The 27,908-nt window shown below is 40.9% G+C and overlaps 1 protein-coding gene across 3 annotated transcripts in view; it reads right to left on the bottom strand.

The window, feature by feature from the left end:
• GRB10 (growth factor receptor bound protein 10) overlaps positions 1-27,908 on the bottom strand; it is a 260,061-nt gene that overhangs the window by 92,815 nt on the left and 139,338 nt on the right. For all 3 annotated transcript variants that reach the window (XM_053468138.1, XM_053468140.1, XM_053468139.1), the window contains exon 5: positions 21,977-22,115. In XM_053468138.1, coding sequence (XP_053324113.1) covers positions 21,977-22,115 — 139 coding nt within the window. The remainder of the gene's footprint in view (positions 1-21,976; positions 22,116-27,908) is intronic.

The raw sequence follows: 27,908 nt of genomic DNA, 5'->3' as shown, positions 1-27,908 counted from the left end.
CTGAAAATACACAATATTCCCCAAAACATGCACCTCCATTTGTCCTAATTGCATTCATCATGTTTGAGTGAATATCTACACATCAAATATGATAGGTGTAGCTGCTTTCAAACTAGCCCTTCTACTATCTCATAACATGAACACTCCTCCCTGTGTATGTTTGGTATCTAACAAAGGGATAAAACCTGGGCATTATAAATATATATTTAAGTTGAATTCTTTTACTATACACATATATATATATATATATATATATATATATACACACACACACACATATACATACAAATATACACACACACACACTTTCTCCATATTTCATAATGCGATTATCATGTTAGTCCAGAGCTAGTGATGTTATACAGAGCAGGCGCTACTTAAAAGCAAGGCAGGCCCCGGCCTAGAGCGCACTTAGCCTGTGGAGCGCCTTCCCTGGAGCTGGCTAGCCCGCCCGCTGCTGGGGGAGCAGAGCTGGTTAGGGAGATCATTGATCTCCCTCGAACTGGTGGCGTTCCAGAAGCAGGACAGGCTCTTGCTTTGGTCCCGGTGGGTCCATGGGAACCAGACTGCTCTTGCTGCTCCAAAGTCTACAAAATAAGTTGTTGGATCCCATAGAGATAAAGAGGTAAGTCCCTTAGATACTAGATTATTTTAGTTATTTTTAAGTGTTTGGGTTTATATTGTGACAAACCCTATAGGATGAGGGCCATACATGTCACTTTTAGGGGTCCTAAGCACAGTCCTCTAGGGCAATCAGAGTCAGGAACAGCAGCTTTGAACAAAACAGCACTTTATTCTTAATTGCTGAAACCCCAAAAACCAAATCATAAAAATAAAACCTAGCTCCCAATTGGAGCCCTCTCTAACTTAACTATGCTGGTCTAGACTGACCAGCCTAATCACCCACTACCTGAACCTCCCAGCCAGACCCAGCTACGCCAGGCTCTGGAAAACCTCCCCCAGACAACACACAAAATGTCCAGGCAGGTATTGCCTCACTTGGCTCAGGGATTGTCTTCTTCAGGGCCTCTCCTTGCCCTGGGAGCTCAGGGAACTTCCTCTTCCCCCAACAGTCTCCCTGAGTATCAGGCTCCAGGGGTTTTTAATGTCCAGCACCTGTGCCTGATGCCGGCCCCATAGGAATCCCGGACCGGATCCTGTGGACTTCTTGCCTCCTGGAAAACCCGGCATGGAATTTCCACAAAATGGGGAAATGGAGCATTGGCCCACCCTGCTCTCCAATTGCTCCACCCCAGGGACCCATATGTATAATCTGCATAGTAGCTGTACTCAGATGCCATGCTAATCATCTCCCTGGGGTTCACAATCTCACAATATATACACACACTGATCATAATGAAACATTATGACTTTCTGGCTTATATTGTGTAGGCCCCCTTTTGCTGCCAAAACAGTCCTGACCCGACAAGGTATGGACTAGACCTGTGAAGGTGTGCTGTGGTACCTAGCACCAAGACGTTAAGCAGCAGGTCCTTTAAGTCTTGTAAGAGGTGGTCACTGGGTCCTTCTTGGAGAATGGTGGGGGCAACTAGAGATAAATCTGATGGCATCATCCAGGAACAGCAAGCTTTGAAGGTTCTACTGCGAGTTCTGCTGTGAACTCAGAAAAGGATGAACTCCTTCTCCAAAGTCAAGGCCTTCTGTATGCTTCTCCACCACTTCCTCGAGTGGCCCAGAATATCCGGAGAGGGTGCATTGGTAATTCTAATCACCTTTGATCGGCCGAGGAGAGTTTGGTATTCAGAACAGGTAAGAATGGCTCCGGCTCCACTATTTTCCCTACCCGTCTATGCAGGACGTCTGAGACAAGGTCTTATCCTTACATGTTTTACCCAGATGCTTATTTTTTGCACACTTGTTACAATGGCAGTTTTAACATTTCTCCAGTGCTTGTGTTTAGCTGCAATTTTCTTCTTTTCAGGACAAGTGCTTTCTTTATATGTCATTATTTTGATTGATTTGACATACCCAATGGAAATTATAGACCTGTCAGCTTAACTTCTGTGGCTGGGACAAATATTTAAAAGTGTTATTAAGGGATAATATTCTGGAATTCATCGAGAAGAACAGTGTTATTAGCAAAAACCAGCATGGCTTTATAAAACATAGGTCATGTCAAAACAAACTTAATTGCATTCTACGAAGAAGTAGAAGCGTAGATCAAGGTGTTGCAGCGGATGTAATCTACTTGGATTTTGCCAAGGCGTTTGACACCGTTCCACACAATAGGTTGGTATTCAAACTGAAAGAAATACGTCTAGATCTTGTTCTATGACGTGCAATAGGTCATGTTTCTGTGTTTGCAGATGACACTAAACTCTGTAAAGTAATACAATGTGAGCACGATATTATAGCACTGGAAAAGGTGCAGAAGCGGGCTACACAATTAATAAAAGGAATGGAACACTTTTCTAGTTATGAAGAAAGATTAACTAATTTAAATCTGTTTATCTTAGGGGGTTAAAAGGCACATAGGAAGGTATAAGGCATATCAGGGAGGCAGAGTGTCATATAGGGGGATATAAGGCATTTCTGGGGGCAGATGTGCATAACTGGGGGGCAGGTTGGCAAATAAAAGGAAATAAAAACAAAAACCAAAAAAGTTTAAATGCATTAATAAAGAAATAAGTTTCTTACAAGAATATCATGAAGAATAATGCGTGTGTAAGGGTAGATTACGTCTCTGTATTTTTCTTTAAGGGCAGTGTACGTGTAAATGCGTGCGTAAGGGCAGTGTACGTGTATATGTGTGCGTGTAAGGGCAGTGTACGTGTATATGTGTGCGTGTATATGTGTGTTTATGAGCAAGTGTGTGAAAACGCAGTGTATAGGGGTCCTGGGAGGGAGGCTATCATTAGCCTTTTTTAATAAAAAAAAAAAAAAAAAAACTGCTGCTATAGACTACTCTTCCAATGATGTTCAGCCAGCATTATGGTGGACACCTGGATGGCTGGCTGAGAATCATAGGAATTTTAGTTCACAGCTAGCATCTGCAGCTTTACTGTTGCTGCACTTCCCATGCATCATAGAAGAAGTCCATGCCCTCTGAACGACCCAAAAGTCAGAGCATAATCACATAAAATGAAATATTGAGATCCTGTGTATGTATTGTGAGAGGGTCCAATATGAATGTATATTTGGATTGCTCAGGTTGTTTCCTTTTGTTGGGTACCAAACATGCCCACCTGGTTTATTTCTCCCCTGAGAGATGAGAATGGCTACTTCCCAAAATAGATAAACCTAGTGTGTTTGGTATCTAAATATTCACAAAGATATGAGGAATATGATGGTCATTTTAGGAACAACCAGGGTTCAATATAAGAAGATTGTAGATCTTGAGAAAAAAAAGCTCTCTTTTCTTTTAACAATTGCACAGAGAACTTTTATCATCTGAATCTCCCACAAGGATTATATATATCGGTAATTTCTTGTGTTTTCTCCCATATGATTTTATGGACTGTTTTGTAACTTGTATTCCGTATGTCATTTATTTCTTTATGTTTGTACACAGCACTGTGACGTCTTTTGTCAGATTAAATGTTAAATTTTTTTTTATTTATTTATTTATTTTTTTTTAGAGATTTTTACATGTACGGGGTTGCTGTCCTACAATTCTTTATCTTCACAAATTCCTGCATGGAATGAGTTCAAATATTGGCATTACAAATGCCCATAGGGTATGAGTAAATGCATGAGTTGATGGGGTAAATTGAATTGGCCGGGTTCAAAGATGTCCCAAAAATGGGACATGGGGGCAGTAGGACCAGATGTCTAAATGGCAAAAAAATACACACCTCACAAAGGTGGCCTTTTACCTCCCAAATAACCCTACAAGCCATGCATGTGGGGTATCACTGCGCTCAGGAGATGTTGCTGAACACATATTGAGGTGTTGTTTGGCAGGGACATATACCAGGCGCTGTAAATTTATACCTGGAGTACAACGTGTGTGAAAAAATTAAAACAAAATTTTACTACCATAAAGTTTGGCAAAGGCTGATGGTAGAACTAGAGCATGGAAATGATCAAAATACCAGCATTTGAAAAATATATGATTTGATGGGGTAAATTGCATTGGCCGGCTTCAAAGATACCCGAAATGGCACATGGGGGGAAGAATTACCAGATTTGGAAAAAATGGTTTTGAAATAGCAAAATGCTACCTGTACTTATTGCCCCATAACGTGCAGAAAAAGGCAAAAAAAACATAAAAACATTGGGTATTTCTAAACTCAGGACAAATAGTAGAATCTATTTAGCAGGTTTTTTCATTAGTTTTTGCAGATGAGTAAACGTTTTTTGTTTAAAAAGTGAGAAAAAATAATTTTAACCAAAAAAATCCCCATATTTTATAATTTGTTTTATAGTAAATTAGATGATATGATAAAATTAATATCTAAAGAAAGCCCTGTTTGTCCTAAAAAAACCACAATACGAAATGAGAAAGAAGAAAATCACAGCTATACAGCAACACTGAAAAATGTTAAAAGAGCCATTGTCCCACAATATACTACGAGTAAGATACAGTATTGTCCTTAAGGGGTTAAAAAGACATACAAAGTGCAAAACAGTTCTCCCCTCCCTACTCTTGTTTTTCTTTCTCTATACCATTTCTGAATATGGAGGCCTATCGCAAACAACCCAAAGAGGTCCTGGAATTGATGTGCCAAGCAAGGGATTTACAAACTTTTGGCAAAAGCAAGGAACAACTTATTGCTGACCTTATGGAGACTGATAGGCACACTGTCCAGCCAGAAACTGACACCGAAAGGGTTACAGAGCTCCCTACTACTGCAGGAACCCTACTTATTGAAAAGCCCAGTGGTTGTACCCATCAAAGTGCTATGGACATTTGCACATGGATTTATTTCGGCAACTGATGGCTTCAAATCCTCGGGAGCCCTTGCAGGTGATGATTCAACAGCAGGCAGCAGAGAGACAAGAAAGGCTGGCAGAAAGAGAAGCTGCAGAAAGGCTGGCAGGAAGAGAAGCTGCGGAAAGGCTGGCAGGAAGAGAAGCAGAGAGACAAGAAAGGCTGGCAGAAAGAGAAGCTGCGGAAAGGCTGGCAGGAAGAGGGGCACAAAGGAAACATGAGCTAGAAATGGCCAAAGCTGCAGTCCACTGTTCAGTCCTTACTGAACAGTAATGCATCAGATCCCACCACACATAAGCTCTGCAATGATGCTTTTCCCTCTGTTGTGGACATGGATTGTGTCGTCCAATATTAGTGATTCCCATCACAGACACAATATCTGTATCTCCCTTTGGATAAACCACTCCCCTAACTGTGGCATACATTACAATACCAATTAGTTCTATTGTTTAAGAAGTGCATTACCTCTACCACCAGGTAGCACTAGAGAGTGAGTGATGTGTACATCTAAGACCATAGATAATGGCTACCTACATGAAAAGTCATGTGGGCTATACCAGGAACAATGGGATATCAGGAACTCCAGGAAGAAGGAGGAGGGGCAGAGGAGACTGGAACGAGTGGAAGGAAGCAGCATGGCAGAAGCTAAGAGAGCTGCAAAAGTTTGCCAAAGAAAAAGTATGAAATAGAAAGCTGCTCTTCCATCTTGGGCTAGTTAAGTGCCATGAAGCTAGGACTAGTTTAGTGCCTAGTATAGTAACTAAAAATTAGAAAACTACTACTGAAAGAATCCTTTAAAGTCTTCTATATGATCCTGGTATCTAGAGCCATTTTGGAAACTGAACACCAAAGGAGTCATTTGATATGCTGATACTCCCTGAAGCTAAGTACATATGTCATCACAATGTTATTAGAATATAATTATCTGTAACTTTGTTATGGTAACCTTTTTCGATATATTGTTTTTACCGCTAGAGGAATTAATAAAGTATATTATATATCATAATATCTGTTGGTATTCGTCTTTACATAATTTAACTGTATTCCTGAATCAAATTTATTGTTGTATTGTTAGATGTGTTTTGTCTAAATTGTGTATTTAAATATTAGCATCATTTTGCATAAAACAGACCATGACCAAAACACCCTCCCTAGAAGAAGGGACTGATTTGGATGTATTTCTGAAAAGTTTTGAAAAAGTGTGCAGGCAGCACCAACTACCCTCAAACCAATAGGGGGAGATATTTAACCCCACAACTGAAAGGAAAAGCCTTGGATGTGTTTGTGTCCCTTCCCTCAGAGACTGATAACGATCAAATCTGCCTTGCAAAAAGCATTTAACCTTACTCCTGAGGTTTACAGGAAAAAGTTTAGGAGCATGCAGCAGAGTGCGTCATCCAGCTGCATTCTATATGTTGCACAATTGGAAACCGCGTACAAGCAATGGGTTACTGGGAGTACAAGTTACTACCTATGAGGCCGTTAATGACTTAATGGTCCTGGAAAAGTTCTTACAGACCCGGAGCCCTTATGTACGAGAATGGATTTTAGAAAGAAAGCCGAAAACAGCTAGGGATGCCGCAGAGCTGGCAGATGACTACACCGACATTCGTACATCTAGGCGTGGAGTTGTGTCAGCTGGTACTTCCACATGGAGAGGGGCTGCAGTTCCATCATCATCATAATCCACAAGATCAGCAGTGAGGACTTCACCACCAACTGCCAATGGGGTAGAGGCTATGTCTGGTGAGTCGCATGCCCGCCGTTGTTTTCGATACAACCAGATTGGGCATCTGAGCATTAATTGCCCCACTAGAAATCCACCCCAACCTGCTCGTGGAGGTGGGAGCATCCCTGAAGGGGCACCATCAGTTTTGCTTGTGGGTGGGCCTATGGGGAAAAGGGAGGATAACCTGCAGAGTGTAACTGTGGGTGACCGGGTGACCATGGGACTGAGAGATTCTGGAGCTTCATTGACCTTGGTGCGCCCTGAAGTGGTGAATACAGACGACATAATCCCTCGAGAGGGATATTGTGGGACCGTTAGCTATACCCAGCAGCACAGGGAAACAATTTATTCTTACCGTGGTGGACTATGCCACTCTGTACCGATTCCGGAATTATTCTGGCGCTCAGCTGTGAAGCGCGCACCGCAGCAGAGCGGGAAGACTGACACCTCACGCTCCCACCGCAGGACTCCGGCAACAAGGTAAGTAAGGAAAGGGAGAGGGGGTAGATAGTGAGAAGGGGCGGGGGGTAGATAGTGAGAAGGGGCGGGGGGTAGGCAGTGAGAAGGGGCAGAGGGGGAAGGCAGTGAGAAGGGGCAGAGGGGTAAGGCAGTGAGAAGGGGCAGAGGTGGTAGATAGTGAGAAGGCCGTAGATATTGTGGGGCTGTTCGCTATACCCAGCAGCACATGGAAACAATTTATTCTTACCGTGGTGGATTATGCCACTCTGTACCCTGAGGCCATCGCCTTATCCTCAGCCAAGGCAGAGCTGAGCTGAGCTGCAGGGGACCTGGATCCTACTCTCCGGCAGCCGGCGGACATCTGCGTGATGTGCGTAGACAACCTCCGCGGGCAGAGTGGCATTTATTTCCTTGGGCCACACTCCCTAGCATGCAATCACGCCCTCCGCTACACACCAAAAAAAAAATTGCCACATTGACCGCAGTTTAGGGGAAGACTGTGAAAGTCAGTGCAGTCTTCCCTCTTTCTGACCCTACCGTGACAATGAGAGGTCCTCTCCCCCGTAATCATCCCCAGAATCCCTTTGTCCCCGCATTCACTAAGCCACACTTCTCTTTCACTTACTCTTTGAATTACTCGAATCTTTGAATGACTCTCTGAATCTATGAGTCACAGTTCCTCTGTGAATCAATGAGCTGTAACCTGATCCCAGAGTCTGTGTCTGAGTGCTGTGCAGACGACTCATTCTAGGATCAGGTTACAACTGCATGATTCACAGACTGAAGTATTACAAATTAATCGTTCAGTCTACTGAACCGATTCATCCGGATCACTGAAAAGAATCGGATCAAAAGAACGATTCGTTCATGATCCAGACATCACTAAGAGAAAGCAGAAACTTCTCCAGCCGTATGCAAGACCTCACATCCTTTAAAGGCATTATAAGATTGACTATCTTTCCTCATCAGATGCAGACTTGGGGGGGGGCAGGGCCGGCCTTAAGGGTGTGCGACATCGCAACAGGGGCCCCTGCCCGGGACTTAAATTAAAACATCGCGGGGGGGGTTACTTTATTTAACATCCTCCATGTTAAATAAAGTTTTTGTAACATTATTTAACACGGAGGATGTTAAATAAAGTTAAAACAAAAAATGAAACCAGTGTTTTAATTTAAGTCCCGGGCAGGGGCGCAGAGCGGTCGCTCGTAAAGTTTTCAGCAACCGCTCGGCGCCCCTCACTCTCCGTGACTCCGTCGCGGTGCCGGCGTTTCATGCTGAGCGCCGGAATTATTCTGGCACTCAGCTGTGAAGCACGCACCGCGGCAGAGCAGGGGGTAGGCAGTGAGAAGGGGCAGAGGGGGAAGGCAGTGAGAAGGGGCAGAGGTGGGAGATTTTTTTCCTTTATTTTTTGGGGGGTTGGGGGGCGCCAGAGGAGTAGTCCGCACAGGGCGCCAGAACACTTAAGGCCGGTATTCACATGGCCCTTGCTCTAATACCTCCCTTTATCTTTGTGTTATCTCTAATTTAAAGGCTGCCAAGGGAAAATAAAAAATCTACTTGCCATATTCATTTTCCCTGCTTATCTGCTGGCAGCCCTTGTTCCCACTTAAATTGATTTTTGCATTACTTTGCATTTATGTATTTTTAATTACATGGAGGGGTATTTTGTACTTTGGTTCCAGTCCTACCTGAGTAGAAAAATTTTAATTTTCTCATACATTTTACTTACAATAGCTCTTCATGGCAGCAAACGTCAGGTTTGTTTGGTTTTTAAGAAACGCTGCCATCTTGTGGTAATTTTGTCTTTATTAACCCCGTGACAAAGGCTGATTTTACTTTTTGTACCCTTCGTGACAATGGCCGTTTTAACATTTCTGCGCTGCTCGTGTTTAGCTGTGATTTTCTTCTTTCCCGTTTACTGAACCCACACAAGTTATATATTGTTTTTTTCAGGACAAGAAGGGCTTTCTTTAGATGACATTGTTTTGATTGTATCATATTATTTACTATTAATAAAAATATAAAATATGGTGAAACATTTAGAGAAAAATGACTGTTTCTAACTTTTAGTTGAAAAATCTTTTACTCATCTATAAAAGGTAATGAAAAAAACTGCTAAATATATTCTACTATTTGTCCTGAGTTTAGAAATACCCAATGTTTTTATGTTTTTTTTGCTTTTTTCTACACATTATGGGGCAATAAGTACAGGTAGCGTTTTGCTATTTCAAAGCCATTTTTTCCAAATCTGGTAATTCTTCCCCCCATGTGCCATTTCGGGTATATTTGAAGCCGGCCAATGCAATTTACCCCATCAAGTCATATTTTTGAAAACTAGACAGCCCAGGGTATTCCAAATGCTAGTATTTTAACCCTTTCCAAGCACTATTTCTACCATCAGCCTTTGTCAAACTTTATGGTAGTAATTTGTTTGCATTTGTTTTGTCACACACATTTTACTTCAGGTATGAATAAACAGGTTCTGGTATATGTCACTATCATAAAACACCCCAATATGTGTTCAGCAACATCTCCTGAGTACAGCGATAACTCACATGAATGATTTTGCCTGGCTGTTTGGGGGCAAAAGGGCCACATTTGGGGCATGCGCATTTTCAATCTTTAACTTTGGCGTTTGGCGATCCACTGCCCATGCCCTATTTGGTACATCTTTGAGTCGGGCCATTTCAGTATGCCCAATAAAGCCATATATTTTTGAAAACTAGACACCCCAGGGTATTTCAAATGCTAGTATTTTAACTCTTTCCATGCACCATATCTACCACTGGTATTTGTCAAACTTTGTGGTAGTCATTTTTTTGCATTTGTTTTGTCACACACATTTTACTTCAGGTGTGAATTAAAAGGTTCTCGTATATGTCACTATCACAAAACACCACAATATGTGTTCAGCAACATCTCCTGAGTACAGCGATACCTCACATGAATGATTTTGCCTGGCTGTTTGGGGGCAAAAGGGCCACATTTGGGACATGCGCATTTTTCAATGTTGAACTTTGGCATTTGGGGATCCACTGCCCATGCCCTATTTGGTACATCTTTGAGCCGGGCCATTTCAGTGTGCCCAACAAAACCATATATTTTTGAAAACTAGACACACCAGGGTATTTTAAATGCTGTTATTTTAACTCTTTGCATGCATACATTTTACCACCAGAATTTTTTCAAAGTTTGCAGTAGTATTCTTTTGTGTGTATTTTTCCCCCACACACCTATGTTATGTATGAATTTACAGCTCCTGGTATGTGCTGCTGTCACACAACACCCCAAAATGTGTTCAGCAACATCTCCTGAGTACAGTGATACCCCATATGCATGGGTTTGTCATTTTTGGGGGGAACTAAAAGGCCACATTTGGTATGTGTGCATTTTTCTAATTGGAAATTAGATGTGTGGCCATCCTTCCCCCCGTGTTAATTGGGACCTTGTTGAACCCGGCCAATTCAATTTACCCCATCAAATCATACCTTTTTTAAAAGTAGACACCCCATGGGCATTTAATATGCCAGTATTTTAACTCTCTCCATGCGAGAATTGTTTTAAGCTAATGTGCTAATTTTAGGACTTGCTGACAAAAATATATTTTTTATATATATATTTTATTTTTTTGCCTTTTTTAAAAAAAAATTTAATTTTTTTTTTCAACTTGAAGGTTCCCCTGACATCAGTGGGAAATTATTTTTACATTTTACTGTTTTGTTTACTATTTTTTTCTAATTATTATTAATTTTATTTTATTTTTTAATTTATTTTTACTAATCACACTGTGATTAGAAAGCTGGGCTCCATTGACTTGTATGGTTGAATGCAGTACCTGTATTCAACCTGCAAGTGGAGCCAGAGTTCTCTAGAGGGTCTGGAGACCGTCTAGCCAACTTTTAGAACTTTATTATTCTTTTTCCCGGGCCGCCGCCATCTTGCGGATGGCGAAGACAGCGTGCAGCTGCGGCTGTGACCGCTCTCTGGAGCGGTCACAGTCCATCCAAAGGTAAGTGTTTGGTGTCGCTGGATGCCTCCTGATCGAGGCATTCCAGCGACACCATTTAAGTTTAGGAGGTGATCGTTGATCGCCTCCTAAACGCTTTTAAAACGGGCGTTGAGGCTCCGGGGAGGGGCCAGACATGGCCCCTGGTGCCGATCGTGGCGTTGCTGAATGCCTCGAGGTCGAGGCATTACAGCAACGCCGTTTGGGTGCAGAAAGCGAACGTAGATCGCTTTCTGCACCCGTTTAAAGACGTGCCGGTTCTGGCACATCATTTGTCATAATCGACTTTTTTTTCGTGCCGTGCCAGAACCAGCAATTGTCATTAAGGGGTTAAAAAGGAGCTTTTTATATAGAACCAGATTTCACAGTCATGCAGTTTTATAAGCCAGCAGAAAATAATTTTGTGAAATTTAATTGGTAACATCTATTGCTTTGATAATTTATTAGAAGAAAACCAATGCCCATTGCAAGATGTATCAATAAACAAGGAAATAACTTAATATCAAAGCAAGACTCCATAAAGCGGGAAGACCTGAACACTGGCCACCCTATTGGATCAATTCAAATGAAAGCTATCACTAGGACAGTGATAAACAAGAAAATATACAGAACTCTATTGCTCAGTGGGGTTAAGATTTTCCTAGTGAGGATTTAGTTGCCAGTCAGGTGGAAGATCCATTATTAGAATTTCCTATAGAATTTTATATTTTATAAGAGATTGAGAGGAAAAGGGAGAGAGAGAGGGGAAGAGGAAGAGTGTGAGGAAGAGGGAGAGAGAGGGGAAGAGGGATAGAGGGAAAGAGAGACAAAAAGAGGACTAAATAATCTTGATGAAATATAAATTTCAATTTAGCACACAAAGTGGATTATTGGTAAGAATATTTAACCTAGAAATAAGCAATAGGTTGTATCTACAAGTATTTCAAGTTCTTATGCTTGCACCTATTTCAGGTGATTGAAATTATGAAATTTAAAAGATTCTGTGCTTATTGGCCACAGATGCTGAGAGATGCGCTAACCTATTGTGAAAGATGTTTAACCCCTTCAGGACCGGGATTTTGATACTAACGTGTCGCTAAAGGACCGGAGCCGTTTTTGTGTTTTTGCCATGTCTTTCTTCAACTGTAATTTCTCTCTTATTAATTGGTGCACCCACACAAATCATATATTGTTTTTTTTAGGACAAGTAGGGCTTTCATTTGAAACCATATTAAGCTGGGTAGTACATTGTTTTGTTTGAAATAAACTGGAAAAAGTGGTGAAAAATGAAAAAAACGCATTTTTTTACAGTTTTGTATACATACAAATTGTACACACATTGAACCAATGGGAAAAAATTATCCCAAATATATTCATTGAGTTGTCCTGATTTGGAAACCACCCAACATGGCCAGGATTTTCATCTATTTTGACCAGTATAGGGCAAATATTGCTAGGCATGCATCGTGTTTTTGAAATGTAATTTTTTTCAAATTTGGCATGGTAGTCTAATAACTGCAATAGTTGTCACAGATACTGATTATCCCCCCAAAATTATATGTTTATGAAAAGTAGATAAGTCAAGGTGTACAACTAGGGTCATTTTGACACTTTTCAAACAGGGATTTTATCGCCAGTTGCTGCCAAATTTTGAGGTATTTTTATATTTTTTGGGGTTTTTTTGCATATGTTGCAATGTTGCTTTAGATTTTATATTATATTTTGTATAGAATTTGTGCAACTGCAGAAAAAAACACCAAATTGTGTTCACCAACATCCCCCGGTTCCAACAAGGCCTCACATGCATGGTTCATGCATTTTTTGAGGAAGCTATGAGGGCAAAACTGGAACATGTGCATTTACATTTTTTTAAATATTTTTTTTATCAGATTGCTTGTAAGTGACAGGTTTAGGCCGCTGACATCAATCAGGGAGACCGATCAATAATCAGCCACTTAAAATGTCACCGACAAGTGATCAGGTAATAATTATGATTATTTCATTTATTAATAATTTGTGTTTTTTCATAATTACCCTAGATGACCCCTCTCTCTTTGTAGAGCAGGGTCATCCGTGGGCTGCCATAATGATCCGATCACTCCTATTGGCCAGGAGCGATCTGATCAGCCCAGCATTTGACCTGGAAGCACCCTGGACTTTCAGGTCAGTGCTGGTATTTTTTTTATTATTATTTTTATTATTTTTTTATTATTTTTTTTATTTATTATTTTATTAGTATTTTTTTTAAAAAAATTATTTTTTAATTTATTTTTTTTTAACTCTTTCAATGCTGATGCTCCATTGAAGCACAGCATTGATTGATATTTAGTCCCCACAAGCTTGTGGGGACTAATATTAACCCCTGCAATGCTGCGATGGGGGTCATAAACAATCGCAGCATTGAAGGGGTTAATTGAGGAAGAGGGGGGGTAGGGGTTAACTATGGGGGGTGGGGGTGGGGGGGCTGGTCTCACATTAGTGGAGCCCTGTCTCCCTGTCCCTGAAGCTGCCTCTGGCAGCTGGGACACAATCTCCAGTGGACTGGAGATTGTGGGAGAGGAGTCTCTCTGATCAGCCCTACAGGGCTGATCAGAGGACTTCTGGGGGTTCGTTTTTGCTGCTGGAGGTCTGCCTGGGCTTCCAGGCAGACCACCAGTAGCAGAACCCCCTAAAAAACGGGAATTAACCCCTTCAATGCCGCGATCGCGGCATTGAAGGGGTTAACGCTGCACTGATGCTCTCATGGAGCGATCAGGCAGCAGGGGGGTGTTGGATCAGGCCCCCACACTTGTGTGGGGACCCATTCAACACCCCCACCCCTTCCCTGAAGCTGCCTGTGGCAGCTGAAACAGCGATTGCAGATTTTTCTGCAATCGCTGTTTCTGCCTAGAGAATCACTCCGTGGGAGTGATCGTAGGCTTGGGGGAGGGCTTAGACAGGCTGTGCTGTCTGCCCAGGACTCCTGGGCAGACGGCAGCAGCAGCGCCCCCGCGATCACCGCGATTGTGGTGATGTGGGGGCGTTTTTTGGAGGAGACGTACCTGGTACGTCCCGGTCTACCGGTGACAGTTAACCAGGAAGTACCAGGTACGTCCCGGTACGGAAGGGGTTAATATGCCCTCAAAATCCAGATTTGGCCTGCCCCCAGCATATTGAGTCCACCAGATTTAGTGAAGCGATGGAAGATACTGTGTGTAAAAAATTGCATATAGCCTTCAAGCTAAGGTGTGGACATTACAACTAATTTTTAGCAAATATTCTGAAGTTTGTGACCATATGTTTTTAGCAACAGCATACCTACGGTAACATATAAAACTCAAATATAGGAGCATGGTAACTTAACTGAAAAATGGGCTCATATTAATCAAATTTGTCATCCTAGGCCCAAAACTAAATAGGTAAACAAGACTAGACTGTAAGCTCGTTTGAGCAGGGCCCTCCTCACCTGTTGTCTCTGTTAGTAAATTTGTTATGTTACATACTACTTATGTCCTGTGTACCCATTGTACAGTGCTACGGAATTTGATGGAGCTATATAAAACAAAAATAATAATAAACAATGTTATATAACTAGTTGTTTTATCCTCTTTGCTACAATGGCTGCAACATTTCTGCGGTGCTCGTGTTTAGTTGTAATTTTCTTCTTTCAGATTTACACAAGTTATATATAAAATATTGCGAAAAATTGAGAAAAGGCCTTTCTGACTTTTACTTGAAAAATCTTTTACTCATCCATAAAAACTAATGAGAAAAACTGCTAAATAGATTCTACTATTTGTAAGCTTGCGAGCAGGGCAGCTCTCTCCACCTAACGTCTGTCAATTCTCGTCTTGTCATACCCCTTGAATATATTTACTGTATTAAGCGCTGTGTAAATTGTTGGCGCTATATAAATAAAATATAATTATAATAATATTTGTCCTGAGTTTAGAAATAGCCAATGTTTTTATGCTTTTTTTCTGCACGTTATAGGGCAATAAGTACAAGTACAGTTTTGCTATTTCAAAACCATTTTTTCCCCAATCTGGTCATTCTGCCCTATGTGCTATGTCAGGTATCTTTAAAGCCGGCCAATAAAATTTACCCTATGAAACTATATATTTTTGAAGACTAGACATCCCAGGGTATTTCAAATGCTAGTATAGTAACTTTTTCAATGCACTTATTCTACTACCAGTTATCAAAGTTTTCGCTAGTATTTTTTGTGTGTATTTCCCCCCCACACATATTGAAATTTAGGTATGAATTTACAGCTCCTGGTATATGTCACTGTCCCCTCCTGAGTATAGTGATGCATGAGTTTGTCAGGTTGTTTGGGGGCTAAAAGGCCACATTTGGGACATGTGCAATTTTCAAATTGGAAATTAGCATGTAGTCATCCTTCCCCCTGTGTTAATTGGACATTGTTGAACCCAACCAATTAAATTTACCCCATGAAATCATACATTTTTTTTTAAAGTAGAAACCGCATGGGCATTTCACATGCCAGTATTTTAACTCTTTCCATGCGAGAATTGTTTGAAGATATAGCGCAAATTTTAGGACTTGCTCATAAAAATAATTTATATATACCGCATTGGCTCAAATATAGGCCGCACCTTTAATAAAATTATTATTATTTTTTTTTTTATTTTTATTGTCATTTGGTTACAAATGTATATAAAGAAGTGAGAATAACTTTGAATGTGGTATTAACTTTGATAATAAGCCACATGAGCTTAAACTGAAGATTACATTTTTCTGTAATTAAAGTTTGATATAATGCCTAACTGACAAATTTCTATACTAACCATATTCTTTATCTTTCTGTAAAACACACAAGAATATTATTCATGTTTGACATCCTAACCATTGACTAATGTTTTTCCTTTCCGTATAATAAAAATGTTTTAAAAAAACAAAATTAATGTTAAATAAAGTTTGGTGCTATTTTAAAGAAAAAATACACATTGGTGGAATGGTTAAACAGTATTTTATCTAATTAACAGGAATACATGTATTTTAACATTTTGGGTATCTATTATACAGTTTGTCAGCATATGTTATATACAAACAGAAAATCAATAGCCACCACCATCTATGAGGGGATACAGGCATATGGTGAATGACTCAGCTAGTAGACGTAAAGCAGGGCTGGACTGGGAATTAAAAGCAGCCCTGGAAACATTTGGAGACCAGCCCCATATAGTTTATCTTGCGGTCGAGCTCTTATACCCACACGCACCCCTTACACATACCCGAGCCAGAAAGCAAAAGTGTTAAAAGGCCCTAATAAATGAAATACATTGGACATAATGGAATCAAAACATTTGCTATTGCAAACATTTTTCGATTAAAAAGTTCCATTTTATTCAGTGGAACAAAACAATGATCACATTATTCTTGTAAGAAAAGTTTATTTCTTTATTAATTCATGCAAACTATTTTTTCATATTTAAGAAAAACTGTGACTGAGAAAAATACACCGCCGCTGTAACATTTCACACCTTGCAGAGGGCCCTGGTTGGAGTCCCAGCTTCAAAAGACCAATTTATCTTTACCTTTTGGCACCATATGCCTATACAATCAAATGAACCCCTCTCATGCTGAAATTGGCATTACCATCTCTACCAGGTAGTAAGTCCATGTATGCATTTCACCAGTTGGTGCGACAACCCCCACTTTAGGTCTTTACTTTACGGGAAGTGCAGCTATATATATATATATATATATATATATATATATATATATATATATATATATATATATATATATATATATATTATTTTTATATATCAGGGCTCAACAAATCCCAGGCACCAGGTCGCAGCATGGTCCGCACACAGTGCTTTTGTGATGGGGAACCGGCAACAGACTTGCTCAAAAGGGTGGTGCTTCCCCTGCAGGAGCCAGCACCAATATAGAGAAAGGGCGAGGGACTATCTTGCCAGGCTCTTCGTCCCGCCCCTTTCACGACTTGAGGCTCCAGGGGGCAGGCTCACAGAAGAGTTCCTCGTGATGGGGAGAGGTCACGTCGGAGGAGAGCGGGGCAAAAAAGAAAAGCGAAAATATAAGTATTTAAAACAAAAAAATAGGGGTTCGAGGTAAAATAAAACTTTGTTAAAAAAAAATTCTGGCTCCTAAGTTTTTTAGCTGGCTCCTAGATTCAAAACAAATTTGTCAATGTATATATATATATACATCTTTTATTTGCTGTTTTTTGTTTACATTTTTGGAACTGGAAGGTTCCCCTGTTTTTGTTTTTTTCTAAACTATTTTAATTTTTTTGTTAATTTATTTAACTGACCACATTGTGATTAGAAAGCTGGGCTCCATTGACTTGCATGGTTGAATGCAATACATGTATTCATCCTGCAAGGGGAGCTGTCACAGCACGTCGTTCGGTGTTACTAAATGCCTCGCTATCGAGTCATGTCAGGTACACCATTGAAGTTTAGAAGGCGATCGTGGCCAACATTTTAACTCTTTTCATGCACTAATTCTACTACCAGCCTTTGCCTGTTTTTGGTAGTATATTTTTTTTTGGGGGGGGGTTACATACACATTGTGAATCAGGTACGAATATACAGATCCTGGTATATGTCACTGTCAAACACCACCCCAATATGTGTTCAGCAACATCTCCTGAGTACAGTGATATCACATATGCATAGCTTTGGCTGGTTCTTTGGAGGCTAAAGCAGGGCTTGACAAATTTGTTGTGAATCTAGGCGCCAGCTAAAAAAAGTTAGGAGCCAGGATTTTTTTTTAAAACTAACAGTTGGTCAGAAGTGATCTGATCATCATCAGCCCACTTACTAAACTCACAGCATTTGACCCCTTGGAAGCACCCTGGGACTTTCAGGTCAGTTTTTTTTTTTTTATTATTTTTTAGATTTTTAACTCTTTCAATGCTGATGTTCCATTGGCGCACAGCATTGACTGATATTTGTGGGGACAAATGTTAACCCCTGCAATGCCACGAATGTGTCGTACACAATTGTGGCATTGAAGGGGTTAACTCTGCACTGTCGCTCTCATGGAGCCATCGGGCAGCAGGGGAGGGTTGGGGCTGGTCTCCACACTCATGTGGAGACCAATGAACCCTCTCCCCTGTCCCTGAAGCTGCCTCTGGCAGCTGGGACGCAATTGCTGGTCTATAGACCAGCCATTGCAGGGGGGAGCCTCTTTGATGACTGCTGCTTCCATGCCTACAGGAGTCATAAAAGGGCTTGTGGGGGCTCGTTTTTGCTGGGGGCACCAGCAACAGAGCCACGTACAAAACGGGAATTAACCCCTAAAATGCCGCGATCGCGAGAATCCAAAATCCAAGTCAGGTCACACGTAAATGGTCGGGGCAGGCTGCAAGGTATGCTGGTCAAAATTCATAAAAGGAGGTCTGGTACACGGGTAGATATGAACAGGAACGCTTAGGTATAGAGGCAACAATCAGCTTATACTTGAGCACTGATTACTGAGTGAAAGGGGCTTTTATTATTTGAATTTTGCGCCAAAATGACATCACACTGAGAGTACGTGACTCCTTCATTGCCGGCGTCTATCAGCAGCAGGAAGGAGACACGTCTCCATAGCAACCTGAGAGCACATCCTCCTTCCTGCTGGCCTCTGCCGGCAGTGGAGGGGGCGTGCAGAGGGGGAGAGGAAACCCGCCGCTGCATTCTGCCGGGGAGAGGGTGAGTAGATGACAGACTCGGGTATGTATAAGGGGTGCGCGTGTGGGTAAAAGAGCTCGACCGCGAGATAAACTATATGGGGCTGGTCTCCAAATGTTTCCAGGGCTGCTTTTCATTCCCAGTCTGGTCCTGCTTTACGTCTACTAGCTGAGTCATTCACCATATGCCTGTATCCCCTCATAGATAGTGGTTGGTTTGATATGCTAAGTGACCACTAGCAGTCAGGAAAACCATTTCTTCCAGGGTCATATCAACACAATAATAACTCATAGATTCATAATCATACCTCCTTTTGTGCATATCTAGAATGGGGAAAGCACCCCCTACAAGAAGAATACAAACATGGCCAGTACAACGGAAGCCGTTTGGTAGAAATTGCGAAGTCTGTGGTATTCAGTCATAAGTAGTGACATATCTATGGACTTCATAATTTACAAGAAATACCACCTCTAGGCCGGCTTGGAAACTCGAGATGAACTGGAAAAGGTATAAATTTAATGAGAGGAAATTGGTCAGAGTGCGTACTAGGGGCCAAGATCTAATTTTGAGCAAGTCGCCATCTTTCCTTGCCAGAGCCCTACGGACAGAAAAACTGTTACTTAACCACTCAGTGAGTAGTTAGGTTTTCTGTAATTTCTCCTTTTAATTTTATCTGTTTGGTGTAAATCTGTTTATCATCTTTTTTGTATGCACTGTGACTATTTTTTGTTCATAATAAATATTCCTTTATTACGTTCTGCTTGGTAAAGACTCACGTGACCCGATTAGACCATTTTATTGTAATTTGTAATCACATAATTATTGTGTTAGAGTATTTTGGTGTATTTTTTAGTCACATTCACTTGGGGGACCAAGGCACCCCATTTATAAATTGTCTTGGTGGTCCCAGCATTATTTTGATATTAGTTATATCATTATAGTTAATTGTGGGTGGTATTAAGGGTGGATATTTTTATCACTATTTCCAGTCTAGGGCAGACAGACAGTGAACTTTAACCCTTTTACCACCAGAACCAGGTCACACGCATGCTTGGAGTAGGGTGCGTTCGTGACAACTATCATGGTTAAACTAACTGCTTCCACACTATCAATTATCAAAGTCTCTGAAGACACTATTTACCAAGGTTGAAAGCACCTTACGTGTGGCTAACACAGATCTATAGAAAGGGAAGTAGAGATGAATGACGCATTACAAAATCAGAATATTTCCATCAACTCAGATTTAAAATTCATATTGGATCAAAAGTAATCATATCATCCAAACAACCATAAGAAAAGGTCCCTGGTGGATATCTTCAACTCTTCACCATAATAATCACCATAATAAAGTGCTGTCTGAATTTAATTGGATGGATACATTAAAGATGATACTCTCGGTATTTTTGTTTTGTAAACCAAGGAACAGCTGCTCCTGCATTTCATAGGGTAGGGCAACTAGCTGGAACATAACATAGGATGAATAATTAGATTATCTGCCATTGCTAAATGTATTCCAACTTCTAGACCACACACTTCTACGTATATTCTGGGATGATATGATCTAGGAAGGGAGATTATGTCATTACTGTGTCATTACTTAGATAGCATCTGCTGGTAATTCAATTCTCAGGATTGCTTAGCACCTTAAAGATGACAGGTTGGTACTCAATTTATAAAATTCTCCCTTCTTAGAGATTAGTTAGGATATTCTTATTCTCCCTCAAACATCTGAGGACATATCTTACCAATATTGGTCATAAAGAATATGTAAGACTCTGTTTAGGTTTGGGGAAAGGCAATCAAGAGGCCAAACAAACTTGTGATCCATTGGTCATATTTTCCTATATTGCTATTTTATCCATTGGATACGGTATACGATAACATACAGTGATCCGTATACAGATTTGTTGAATTGTAACCCTCTATCCATTTCCAAATTTATTTTTAATATAGTTGCATATAGACAACCCTGATAATAAGATGATCCCGCCAAAATTTGAATATTAAGGAAAAAAAAAAGAGTCTGAATGTAAGAAAAAAGTTTTACTAGTAAATATTAATTCCCATGTAAACACTTTTTTTCATATTTAATAAAAAACTATTATTAAGAAAATGCATTTCTTGTTTTTATTTCCTTTTATTTGCTAACCCGCCCCCTGATATGTCACTCTGTCCCACTTCCAGACTTACCAATGCATCCCCAGACTTGTCCCCCCCCGTGCTTCAGACTCCCTGGTGTCCAGCGGGAGCACCCGGTGATAGTCTGCACTAGAGGACTGCACTGGGAGGCGGGTCCCGCGGGCAAAAACTTGCGGGCGCGGGCGGTTTTGCTGGGGCTGCGGGCGGTCAGGCACTGTACCTGCGGGTCCCGGTAATCCCGCGCAGTCTCGCAAGGCTTACAGTGTCTCCTAGCTTGCTCCGCCCAGAAACAAAACGGAGTCACGTGATGTGACGTCACTTCCTGTGACTCCGCCTTGTTCCTGGGCGGAGCAAGATAAGAGACGCCGTGAAGGAACAACTCGAGGGAAGCCGCGCGGGACTGCGCAGGAAATCAGGTAAGGAGGCGGGCATGATTGGCCACAAATGTGGCGGGAGCGGGCGGGATTGGCCACAAATGTGGCAGGAGCGGGCGGGATTGGCCACAAATGTGGCGGGAGCGGAACACCCACATTGCAGGAGCGGGCGGGAGCGGGATTAATATCCGCGGGAGCGGGATTAAAAAAGTAGTCCCGTGCAGGGCTCTAGTCTGCACGACTTGCATAGACAACCTCCGCTGCTACCAAGCACTTCCGCCAGGGAAGGTCATGTCACGCCGGTGGTCTGTCATGGAAGCCCTAGCGGAAGGGCTGGGCAGCAGCGGAGGTTGTCTGCGTGCAGGGGATCTAGATCTAAGTCGTATAGTCAGACCTTAATATGAAGTCGGATTTTTTGTTTTTATTTCCTTTTATTTGCCAACCAGCTCCCAGTTATGCACATCTGCCCCCCAGATATGCCTTATACCCCTTATATGCCACTCTGGCCCCAGATATGTTACTCTGACCCCAGATATGTCACTGTCTCCCAGATATGCCTCTTAACTGCCTATTTGCCACTCTGCCCCCAGACATGCCTTATACCCCCCTATATGCCACTCTGCCACTGAAGGAATAGTATCCATCCTCCAAAAATAAGTGACCTTGTACAGGAGATTTGTTTAAGATATAAAAATGTATACTTTTTTTTGTGTACAAAACCCCTTTGTACTATCATACACTTACACTCTTCTTGGCGGAAGGTTCGTTTTGAGGCAAGGATCCTGATGCAAGAAATGGTGAGCTTGCTGGGGTACAAAGTTCTGGAAACGGGTTTGGGATTGCCGGTAAAGATGAGGTACGTAGCTGTTCCTCTTGTAGACGCCTTATGGAGGAAAACAAAAATATTGCATTATTTTTTTTCCCCTTTACCAACAAATTGATATTTGCCTGTAGTATAGTACGCAAGGCGTGTCATCATGCTACTACATACCCATAATATAAACTTTACAGAGAAATGAAGGCTACATTTGATATGGCATAATTTTATATTTAGAATTTACTTTAGTAGCTACACCTATTCAATTGCTTAACACAAATAGCTAGTCAGCCAATCACATGGCAGCAAATCCAAGACAACTTGCTAAAGTTCAGAAGCATCAGAATGGGGAAGAAAGGGGTTTTAAGTGACTTTGAACGTGGCATGGTTATTGGTGTCAGACTGGCTGGTTTGAGTATTTTAGTAATTTTACAGGCCCCAGTAGACGTATGATTAAGGATTTAACTATGCAGGACTAATATATTACCCAAGATGTTTTTATGTTATAAGATTAGAATGTTTTGGCTATTCCGTAAAAACGATCAACAGCTTGGCCTTGGTAATTTTCCTCTGATTTTTTTCCTGACCGTTTGTACCATTTTTGAGGTAGCGATACGCAGGTCTATTTATTATACCTTATATCTCTATATATGCAGATCTTTGTTTATAATGTGGGGCAGACCGAGAGACAGAAGCTAGACCTCATACGGAGAATGACTGGTATGTTTACTTTTAATGCATATAAATTTTAATAGGCATTCTATTTTACACTCACATTGCTTAATTTTGGATTTATGTAATATTTGTGATCTTTAATAAATAAGTAATTACGATATTGAATTCTCGGTCCTTTCTTATAATTGTGCTCACTTATTGAATGTGAGACCTATCCACATGCATAAAATTGAGATTTGGTAATTTATCACTTAGGGTGGAGAATAACCTATTCTTAAGACATTATACGGGAGGAAAGGTGTGAACCCATCACATTTTCTTACCGGAGTCCTGATATACAGCGATTAAATATATTATGCAGATCGCAACAAGGCAGAGATGTACAAAATGATTAAGTTTTAGCACTTGAAAAACAGAATGGTCCCTGGGGATCAGGAGCTAGATACTGCTTAACTGATGAACTGTTAGGACCAACTGGAGTTGCTTTGCAAACTTCTACATTTGAGTTTGAGGGTATTGATTTTAATTCTGCTCGGCATACCATTGTTAATCTGATCTACCATGAATGTCAGATCATTTTAGGAAGGGCCATATGTCCAGAGTGAGAGGTGGGGTACACCCCGTTCTAAATTATATTCACCAGTTAAGAAGGAGGAATAACCTCCACTGGTGTCTAATCCTCAGCTAGGGAGAGAACAGTTATTAAGAGAACTGAATCTAGTCACTGCCACATTAGAGCAGATACTAATTCGAGGAGCTTGGAATGTGTAAGGAGTGTTGGGGTTGGAGCACAGTGCAGAGACACACCAGAAAAAATTGCAGATGCAGAACCAGGATATAGTGCAACAGCAAAGATTTATTCACTGAGCAGCAATAAAGGGTAACAGTTCGTAGATGTGGTCCGCGGACGAAGACATCGGTGGAGTCCCCACCAGGTGAAGATACTCGCGGATGTCGGAGATGGCAGGTAAGTCCCTGACCAAATGTGACACAGGAGGAATTCCTATGTCTAACAGTAAGGCAGCTGTGGGTCAGGTTCCCTCACATACTAAAGAAATTCCCCTATGGCTTAATGACAGAACACACTAATTAGATGGGGTATTTCCTAGACCTACACCTGCACAGAAAGAAGCCTTAATTAATGCTTTGCTACCTCCTGGTTTGTCTATTACACTCCAGGAAGCTAATGATTGGAATTCCATAGTACTTTGTATGAAAAGACTCATGGAAAAGTTACTGTGGCTTCTTTAGCTGACACATTAGCACAGGTCCACAGGCATTGTTACAGCATATTCTTTGGGGTTGAGATTTACTCAAAATATTCGTGAGATAGTTTGGGGCTGTTTAAAGTCCCTTATAAGGGGACAAGGACTTATATTAGATTGAGAAAGACAGGTTGAAAGACTTTCTAAAGAGGAACGTTGTGAAAGAGTCCCTGAAATAATAAAACATACCTATACTATTTTAGGCAAGGATTTAACTGGTGAAGTGACATACAGTAATAGAAGACAGAAGAAAAAAGGGGAAAAAAAATAATTTTCGTGCTAGACAGTGACTCACACAGACATGCAAGGTCAAAGCTTCAAGCAGTACACAGAGAAGTGACGGAAAGTGAGCACAGAAGGGAAGCTCCATCTAGACCACTGACTGAGGAAATAAGGAGACAGGAACCCCAAAATTTATATGGCTTGCACCCCCTTTCATTCGTACCCCTGATAGATATGGGCAGGCTCACCAAGATGTAAGACCAAGAGAGAGATCCCAAATTGCTTCGTCTAACAGATTTTCTGAAAGGAAAGGCAGAGTACAAGAAAGGGCTACAGCATCTGCAGCTATACCCGCTACCACTAAAAAGGTAAATAAATATTTGGTTGTACCCTGTATGTGCGGCGAATTCTAACACCACACTTAGCGGTCTCAATTTTTTGTGGGGTTCTGGAAAGGAAAAAAGTCAAAATAAAAACGACTCCTAACGAAGGTACAATTAGGTATTAACAATATTCCTGCTTCAAATTCAGGTAAAACGCCTTTTGAATTGATGTATGGTGTTCCAATCTTTTTTTTTTATTATTATTATTTTTTTTTTTACACAGGAAATACGAGATGCTTTGTCTCACCCTGCAGACGCACCATATACCACACATGCATGGACTCCACTGGTTGGCCACTTTGTCCAGGAGAGGGTATCTACTACAAAGCCCTTATGACCACGTTGGAAGCCTCCAGGAGAGATTATCAACTATAGTAAAAGTCAGTTAATTAATAAACAAGGCCATCAAAGAACTTTAAACCTGATTTGATTTTAAACCTGTTCCTTTATCCTGTGATATTCAGCATGGATGAGAAACCATCTCTGTACATACAACACGAAATTAGCTACAGCAGCAGAAGACCACACAGGGCGCCACTCATGTCAGCCAAGAACAGGAAACTGATGCTACAATTCGCGCAGGGTCAGACATCTTAAACAACATCAAAGCATGGATCCATCCTGCTTTGTTCAGGGTGGTGGTGGTGGAGTAATGGTGTGGGGGACATTTTCTTGACACACTTTGGGCCCCTTAATACCAATCAAGCATCATTTAAACGTGACAGCCAATACTAGAGTATTGTTGGTGACCATGTCCATTCCATTATGACCACAATGTACCCATCTTCTGATGGCTACTTCCAGCAGGATAATGCACCATGTCACCATCATCTCAAACTGGTTTCTTGAACATGACAATGAGTTCACTGTACTCCAATGGCCTCCACAGATCTCAATCCAATAGATCACCTTTGGTATGTGGGGGGACGGGAGATTTGCATCATGAGTGCCACCCCAACCCTCTCCTTATCTGCAACTACCCACTAAACAGGACCTAAAAGACATGTATTCTGAGCTACCATCATTCATTAAAGATGAGCTTTGTAATAACATTCACTATTAAATAGGCTCTAGAAATAATGTGGCTGTCACAAACACGAGACAGTGGGGAGCAGGGCCAGCCCAAGACATTGTGCTGCCTGGGGAAAAGTGTGAAATGCTGCCCCACCCCCTCCAGGGGAAAAAGTGCAGCAAAAACTGTCCTACATCTAGTATGTCATATCATAATAGTTAAAAATAAAATTAGGAAATGATAATTTACATGCAACAGCACCTTGTCTGTATGCAAAATTATATGAAATACCATTATATTCAATGTAAAACTGCAAACTCCATATTTTTATATAGATTTAGTTTAAATAGATTTATTAAATAGCAAAGCAGTTTGTCGTTAACAATAACAACAATATTGCAATCAACTATATAGCTCCTACAATTATTTGTTAATAAATATAGCTTTATTTATATAAACAGTTTAAATAGTTTTAATAAATAGCATTTTTCATTAACAGACATTAACTATCACAACAATATTGCAAACAACTATATATCAATCAACTCAAATTGGTGCTTTCCGTGCCTTCTTGGCTGCAAATATAGACACTGCTTCCTTCAGGTGTATAGTTTTGGCTAATTTGTGTTAAATTGAAATTGTTGCCAGGCCCACCAACCTTTCTTGCGTCATTGTGGCGCGCAAGCATGTTTTTATTAGCTTCAGCTTTGAGAAGCTTCGCTCTCCACTAGCAACTGTTACAGGAAGTGTTAGCAGTATGCGCAGTGCAATGAAGGCATTTGGAAAGAGGGCAGTCAAATTGTTTGTGCAGATATACTCCAGCACACCCTTGGGAGACAAGTCTGAAGGGATTTATTTTTAAATTGCTCTCAGTTCATCATTGAGATCAGTCGAGTCAACATCCCACATGTTCTCATGGCACAAGACTATTTCCAACTCTTTACACTGCTGGAGTAGGTCTTCAAGTATTGCTTCTTTGAGCTTTGGAATGTTGTAGAGAACCCCAAAGACATTGCTGTGTTCGTGTCGCTGTAAAAAAAAACATTCTCCCAGTGACTGGATAGCACAGTCTAGAACTTGGTAAAAAAAAAAAAAAAAGCTTTCAACTGTTGTTTTGGATCGCTGATGCATTCATCCTCTGCCTCATAAATCAATAAGGGTTCTTCTGCGGCGAGCCCGTTCTGCCATCTTTTGTGCACTTTAACACATTTTCATATTCCTCATCTGATCGATGTCTGTAGAAATGCCTTTGTCATGTCAAGTTGTTGAACTGCCGCAGAAATATCATCAATCCGTTGCAGTCTTTTGCTTACGATGTTTACATGGAAGAGTACATCATGCCACAACACTATACCACACAGAAATTTAAAATTGCATATATTCCTTGTGATTTATCTCCCTTCTGCCAGTGTTTTGCCACGAGCTGCTCCTGTTAAACCAGCATCCTCCATAACTGCAGTTAGGGCATCATAAATTTTCCCAATCTGGTTTCGGATAGCCTTTACTGCTTCCACGCGACTCTCCCATCGTGTGGTACCACTGTAATATGTGTATGTCCAAGATGTTGTTTGAGGATTTGCCAACGGTAGGTAGATGCAGAGAAGAATACATACACACTTTGTATCACATTAAAGAACTCTGAAGCTTCGGGACATGCAGAGGCAGCATCGCTGATTACCAAGTTCAATGAATGGGAACTGCAAGAGACAAAAAAAGGCTCTGGGATTTAACACCCGCACTCGTGTTTGTACACCACAGTTTTTTCCCTTCACGTTGGCTCCATTGTCATATCCCTGTCCTATGCTTAAGGTTAACTTCCATTTCTTCCAGCTTCTCAAGAAGTATGTTTGTCATGCCAGATCCTTTTGTATCATCTATATATCGATGAACCCCAAAAAATGTTCTCCAACATTTACACCTGAGTCTGTTGCCGTTACAAAACGGACCATTAAAGTCATTTGTTCAGAATGGCTTATATCAGGTGTACAGTCCAAAATTACAATTTAATTTCTTTTAATATTTTGCAGCATTCAGGTTTGCCAGAATTGTCTCTTTGATTTGCCCTGCCAGTAACTGGATGATTTTGTTTTGAACAGTCTTAACAAGATAGTGAATGTAGGTTTCTTTACTGGTTACTCTTCTGAGATGTTTCTTTAGGACTGGGTCAAACTCTTCCATCAACTCCACCATTTTAAGAAAATTACCATTGTTGGGCACAAACAGCTTATCTGATGTACCATGCAGAACATTTTCCCAGTGATAAGTTTCAGAATCAATCTTCTCTTTGTGTTTTGCATCTATG

The sequence above is a fragment of the Spea bombifrons genome, chromosome 5, assembly GCF_027358695.1.
Source record: "Spea bombifrons isolate aSpeBom1 chromosome 5, aSpeBom1.2.pri, whole genome shotgun sequence".
Taxonomy (NCBI): Eukaryota; Metazoa; Chordata; class Amphibia; order Anura; family Pelobatidae; genus Spea; species Spea bombifrons.
Note: the sequence above shows the minus strand (reverse complement) of the source record. Positions and strands in the feature narration are given on the sequence as shown.